This window comes from Nomascus leucogenys, chromosome 3 (genome assembly GCF_006542625.1).
Source record: "Nomascus leucogenys isolate Asia chromosome 3, Asia_NLE_v1, whole genome shotgun sequence".
Classification (NCBI taxonomy): domain Eukaryota; kingdom Metazoa; phylum Chordata; class Mammalia; order Primates; family Hylobatidae; genus Nomascus; species Nomascus leucogenys.
In genome coordinates this window covers 42,864,869-42,872,038 of record NC_044383.1, presented here as the reverse complement: position 1 = coordinate 42,872,038, position 7,170 = coordinate 42,864,869, and the positions used below count along the sequence as shown (strand labels likewise).

At 37.4% G+C, this 7,170-nt stretch overlaps 1 protein-coding gene across 3 annotated transcripts in view; it reads right to left on the bottom strand.

Moving 5' to 3' along the window:
- Positions 1-5,215: 5,215 nt before the first annotated feature.
- HTR7 (5-hydroxytryptamine receptor 7) overlaps positions 5,216-7,170 on the bottom strand; it is a 113,159-nt gene continuing 111,204 nt past the window's right edge. For 2 of the 3 annotated variants that reach the window (XM_030802558.1, XM_030802546.1), the window contains one exon: positions 5,221-6,925. Coding sequence is in view for 2 of the 3 variants with exons in the window: in XM_030802546.1 (XP_030658406.1) it covers positions 6,840-6,925 (86 nt within the window). In the remaining variant the exon portion in view is untranslated. Of the gene's footprint in view, positions 6,926-7,170 lie in introns of all 3 variants that reach the window. The other variant, XM_030802549.1, reaches the window with a different exon arrangement.

Genomic DNA, 7,170 nt, shown 5'->3' with positions numbered 1-7,170 from the left:
TAAATAATAAAAAATCATAACAATGCAAAGTATAAGTCAGCTGAGCTCAATTTTTCTACTTACAAGTTAATGTCATGAGCTCCTTTAGCCTCAGTTCCTTCACCCATAAAATAGAGATAATAGTTTTTAGTATTGTAGTGAAGATTATCAGAATGACAGATGAATAATAAACAATTAAATGTGAGATGCTATCATTGACATGATACACACACACACACACACATATAAAATGGTAAAAGTGTACACCTTGGCCAATGTCAATAGCTTGCACTCAATGGCAAATATTCAACACATTTACGAAGATCTTATCTTTGTTTTGTTGACAAACATTTGATCAGCTTCTTGGCTATAAGGAATGTGATGTATTGATTCTCATTTGACCCTGTGCTGGTACCAATATTAATTAATTATAAGAGGGGTTGATTGATGAATACAAAAATACAGTTATATAGTAGAAATAAGATCTAGTGTTTGGTAGCACAATAGGGTGACTACAGTTAATAATTATACATTTCAAAATAACTAGACGAGTATCTTTGGAATGTTCTCAACACAAATTATAAATGTTTGAGGTGATGGATATCCCAACTACTCTGATTTGACCATTACACACCTTATGCTTGTGTCAAAATATCACATGTATCCTGTAAATATGTACAACTATTATGTACCCATAACAATTGAAAATAAAATAAACTTCATTAACAGGAATCACCCAATCATGTGGGAATTTGCCAGCTCAGCACTTGTTATAAATTTGTTTAATATAGTTGCTGCCTTGGCATCCATTTTTAGCTTTGACATAAGTAATATGACACCTAGTCATAACCCGTCACCATTGGCCTAGTGAAAAATTCCCCTCCCTTTGTGGAACTGTTGACCACACAAAACCTAACTGTCGACACCAGAGTCATATAAATAAGTTCCCACCCCCTAATTTTTCAGATGTTTTCTTGAAACTAGCCAATCCATGATCCCCTTGGAAAGCCTAAGGGATAACCATGGACCTTAATAAGGACAAAGTCCACAGGTCTTCTCTCTGTCTAGCTTCCCAACTGCTGGTTGAGCTCCCTGTGACCTCCAGACTTACCATGGGCCTCCTGTCAGCACCCCTAATTCTCTGGGTCCTGTAATAATTTCTTGCTTCATGCATTTTGGTTTCACCTCCTCATGCCTCACTTGACCAACACACTCCAAACTAACTTTCCCCTGGTCAGGTCTCTTCTAGAGAGTGGCTATCTTGGCTGATGGCCACTCTCGAGAGAGGCCTTAAGACCAAATGAGAAAGAAATCATAACAATAGATATCACTTAAACATCTATATGTCTTTAAATATCATATTTGTAAACTATCTAAGGTGATCTGTGGATTATTTTCCTCTGCAAGCTTCCTGGATTTTTGGTACCAACAGTAAGTACTGAGCACTAAAGGGTATGTAAGAGACAGCTTGTGAACAAATAGTGCATTTCTTTGGCAAGATTCTATAACCATATACTAACGATTTGGATATTATTTCACACTGAGCATGCTTTTCCTCACTAATAGCACACAGAACTGGCTAGGTAATTCAGTCTGCCAGCACGTTGGGAACAGCAATTTTTAACATGGATCCCAGACCACCTGTACCAGAATCACCTGCTAGGCTGGTGAAAAGCCCTCTTCACTCTGCATCTCCTCACCCCGACTCCTGCACCAGACACAACATACAAGAGTCTCTTGAAGTGGGGCCCAGGAATCTTCATGTTTAACAAGCTCCCTGGATAATTCTTACTCAGAGTGAAGTTTGAAAACTGGGCTTAAGATATAAAATGATGTGATTACTTGATAGTAACATTTCAATATCACAACCTTTTGCCTTCAAACTGTTGGGGACATTTTGTCAAAATGTAGTCTCTAAGAAAAATTTCATTAATATGATCATTCTAAAAATAAAATACCTTTCAAAGCATTCAGATCAGCAGTATGGATACAAGTTAATTGTAGATAACTAAAGAGGAAAAACATAAGAAGAAAAAGTTTCAGTTGTTCGCAGGCTCTGCTTCCTGACTGTTTCAGAGCACATACTGAAGCAGGCAGCTTCTCTGTGTCAGTACTCCAGGTGTAGTTCTCAGGCACAAGGGGTTCCTTGCGGGTCTTCACCCTTCCTGTCAGGATGCTCTCCCTATACTGCAGTCATCACAGTGAGCCTTGCCACTTAGCGTCATGCACATGCAATGATCATGCTACAGCGATTTCTTATCTAGGTAACTGCTAGGTTTTCCCTACTTGAGTAACTGCTCACTTTCAGTGAATAATGGTCAGTTTTTGTTGTTTTTTCTTCATTTATTTGTTCTGAATATATTTATTGAAATGTAGTTTTGTCTTTTAAATCTTTTGTATGTTTTTGCACTTCATTTTTTTTGCCTCAACATACTTCAACAAGATATTTTGCCTCAGTGCATTTTTCTTATAACTCATTTTTATTAATACCTATGTAACAGATTTTAAAAATTATTTATTCACCAAATATTGTGTAGAGCAAAGCACTGCTACATACCATACTCCTTTAAACGAATTCAGACAAAACACAGCTCTAGTGTTTTAGTATTTTCTCACCTGCAAAAGAGTAGAGAGTTGTATTAGATCATCCATAAGATTCTCCAGCTCTGTGATTGTCTGTGGATATGGTTATAGCTCATTTTTCCTACAACTGGATCATGTACTTTGTGAATTATGCATAACAAACTTTTATATGTACAGCTGACTTTCTGCTGCCTCTCATCATAGCTTTGAACCACTTCTCCTACTGTGAGATTGTGTGGGTTTAAAGAATAAAGAGCATTTTAATAATAGCCCAATCAAAATGTAATTAGGAAAAGGTTATTTGGTACCAAAAATATTACATAATACCACATCAAAGATAAATTCCAGATATTTCTTATCATCTGCTATTTTAGATTACCATTTTCCCCCTCCACTAGTACAGGTATAATTCTTTCATCTTGGCTTTTTTAATGTAACAAAGACTAAACAGAACTGTTAGCTGCAAATCTACGTCTGATACTTGCCACCCTCTCTCACTTTCTGTTTCATATCAGCCACAGTAAATTTTCTTTTACATTTTTATTGATGACCACATCATATCTCTGTTAACATGTACTGCATAAGCAGGTTTTCTTTAAAAAAAATGTATTTAACCCAGCAGCAACTTAAAAAACAAAGTATTTTAAATTAAGACATTATATTCCTTTTTCAGAGAACATGTAGACAAAACAAGTCTAAAGGATGATCCAATTAAATAAATTTCTGTCTCTGGGGGCTAGGACCTCTGAGTCGGTTCTCAAAGTCTGCATGTTTCACATTCAGTACCTAACAAGATATTCCTCATTGTAAGCTTAAAGTAAGCAATGACATCACAATATGCATTACTCTGAGTTGTTTTCAAAACGTGCTGACCCTCTGAAAGTTTCCAAATGGCTTCTTTGTGTGCTGTTACAGACCATCTGGCTAGCTGTAGATAAACAAGTTTCAACATATGGGCCATAGCACATACATGGCTCTGCTCCACTAGTGCAGAAAATTAAGAAAAGGATGCTCTCACGATATGAGTAGCTAACTCATGCAAGAGAAGCAGGACCATGTAGTGGAGGGCCTGACCTAAGGGGCACACAGAATAGCTTAATTCCAGTTCCTTCTCTTCCACTCAAACTGGGCATGTCGCTGGATCATGGCAAGTCTTCTTTGTTTCCTCATATAAACATTTTCAAAAAGTGCCACTGAATTCTTGCCTCTCTCTCCTTCCGTCCCTCCTTCTCATTAAAACATACCCATTATGGACCTACCATATATGTGTCCCCAGCATGGTGCTAGGTAATGGGCATATTGTTGAGAAAAACAGACATGGTCCCTAACCTTCAAGATTTACTGGACAATAATGAAGGCATACATCAAATAAATGACATCAGGAAGAATATCACAAACCAAGAGGGAAAGCATGTGTGAAGGTCCTGAGATCAGAAAGAGCATGAACAATTTTTCAAGACTCCAATATTTAGAAACATTTATAGCCATTAAATTGAAAACTAAATTGACAATGAAAATGCTGAAAGGGAAATTCCCACTATCTCCAGATGGTAATTCAATTATCATATTAGCATCAACTATTTGAAAAAATTGCCTGCATTTTCCATTCATATTTTTGACCCACTGCCTGCAATCAATGAACCTAATAAAATTACATAAAAATATGATCATCAAATACACACACAAGCATATCAAGCCCATGACAACATAATCAGTGCTTTCAGTTATGAAACAGTTGCTAGAAAACCTAGGAACTCTGAGTATCTCCTGTTTAATATTTACAGAATAAAACTAAATGCTAAGGCAACAGTGATTCAGTTATCTCTTACAAGTAAGTGCTTTACTTCTCAAGCATGGTTTCCCAGTACTCAGCCTTGCCAGAAAATGACAGCTGATACCCTAGAGTGAGAAGAGGAATAGTCCTTCTTGCTTGAACAGTCATTATATATAAAATGTTCATTTCAATGATTTTCCCAATTCTTAGTTAAAACAAAAGCTGTGTCTTTGGCACAAATTATGTCATATGTGAAACTGTATTAATGATTTATTTTTCTCATCTCCTTTCCATTTCTACCTTTTCCTTTCATTTGCTGCCATATATTTAAAGTACAGTATACACATGAAGCTCAGCCTCTATAGCCAGAATGAAGCAGAGAGGTCAATAGTCGGGCATTCAAGTCAGGCGGGATAAGAAGCCAATATGAATCATGAAGGTCTTATTAAAAAATTAAACAACACATTTGAAAACCTGAATCAATCCAACTAACCATAGTGCCCTGTCTTACACTACAGGAAAGAAAAAGTCACTCCCTAAAACCTGTTATAGCACTTACTATACTATATTGTGACAAACTGGACATGTTTGCCTTCTACCTGATGGCAAACTCTGAAAAGCAAGGACTGTGCCATACCCATCTTTGTCCCTTTGATGCCAGTAATGCAGAATGTGCCAGGAGCCCAAATGATGCTCATTAATCAGATCAAGTAACGAACAGTCATTGTTTTATAAAAATAAAGTCACTAAGTGAATGAATCCCCAGTGAAATGTAATTGAAACCAGAGCTGTCTTAGCTACCTGTTAGGATTTCAGCAAACATGTAAAATGTCTGCCCTTCAGCCATTCTACAGACAGCAACATGTATGACATAAGACCTTTAATTAAAAATTTTTACTTACATTGCTTTATTTCAGCTACAAATAAAGTTTATTTGATGTAATGTAATAAAACATTTTCAAGTTTAACAATATGTATCTGACCATAAATAATCATTTAAATTATGAATATAATATATACGGTCACTTTAGCAAATTTGCGGTTCAGGAATTTGTACAAGCTTTGTCTGAAAGGACAGTGCCCTCCTCCCCTTTCAGGAAAGGCAGCTTTTCCCCATGTCTGGTAAGAAGCAATGTCAATGGGAGTTAGAAGAAGTCCATAATCCATGTCGGAATTCCACTTTATCCTGTGAGAGGACAGCTTGCTTTATTGTAGGAAAATAATATTCTCTTTCAGTTCACTCTTATCAAATAAAGAATTGCATTCATTTTTCCCCTTGTAGGTACAGGTACTCTTCTATTCTCATCTACTGTCTTTCTGTCTCCTTAGCTCTTAATTACTACATAGTGCCATTAAAAAATATATATCTGCAAAGAGACCTTTTCTGTTTCCTTCCCTGCCCTTCATGTCTACCATCTTTTCGTGGGTAGGGGTGGGAATCAGAGGACAGAATTGCGTAGGCACACATTTGATTTAAGATACATAGAACACAAAAACTAATTCTCTAGAAGGAACAGACTGGTGTTCTGAAGCAGGTCCCAAGAGTGGTCCAGGTGACCTCGCTTCACACAATTTGGTTTAATACAATGCAGCTCAACAAGAATGAACGTGTTCATGCCCCATCTCCAGAAGCATCACATTTCATGGAAAACCCATCATTCCCACACTTCTTCCACATAACATGCAGTTATGGGCCAGCCCATGGGTGGGCCCACTGCAGACTTGTAGAAAATGAGAGTCAAAAACATGCCAATAATCATGTTAATTACAATGCAGTTGGCTACCACTTGAGCTTCACTGAGATAAAAATCCTCACAGAAGGCATCCCCCTCCCCTCTCAAGACCCTTCAGAGCACAAGAAAAAGCTTTGCTCAAGTTGTACGCTTCTCTCCATCCTGAGACCTGTTCCTGAGTTATACCATAATAAGTGAGTTAACAAAGAAAAGTACATTGGTGGGGAAATCACAGAGACCCTGCAGAAAAGCCAAACTATTTGACAGAAGCTTGAAACAAACACTGCTCTGGGAAATCATTTGTATTAGCTGATGACTGGATTCTGTTTTCTAACATGGACATGCAACATATTCAACACTACGCTCACCGCAGTTTGCTTGGAAAAGCCTTCTGTCATACAACAAAATACATTCTGTCTCATGAATCATTCCTGCATATTCACCACAATGCCTAGACTCAGAAGCATGAGAAGTGTGCATTGGAACTTTCTCCCACTTGCATGGATTTGGACATATGCAAAGCACCAGAAACTGCTTCCTTTCTGGAACTCAGTTCTGTCGGTGTGCTTACTGCTGAGATGATCTGCTATCTTAAACTGAGAACACACAATAGCGCTGATCCACAGAAAAAAGGAGAAGTCACCATCTCCCTCGTAAGATAGTGTGTACAACAGATCACCCTGCTTGTCACGTTTTAGACATCCCGAGAAAGGACAGAAGCTGCATTCCATTCTGCAGTCTCAGCAAATGACTTCCTTCTGTTTCCACCTCTATTTTGCCGTGTTTATTTCATCTCCATTGTTCTGCTTTCGATCATGAATCATGACCTTTTTTTCTACAGTAGTCAGCATTTTGTCTAAAAAAAAGAGAGAGAAAAATAGAAAATAATTTAGCAGAACTGTAATTGTGAGTTTTCATTTTGTGGTGGGTAGACTTAATTTTTACAGCAGTCAGTACTTTGAATCATTTGTGGCTTCTAAGGGATTATGAGTATCCTTCAAGGGAAAGAAAAAGTGTTGTGACTCTTTTCATAAATTTCATAACTTCCACAAGTTGCCAAGGCTTTAATATATTTGCAAATCAGCCCCAAATAACCCATTT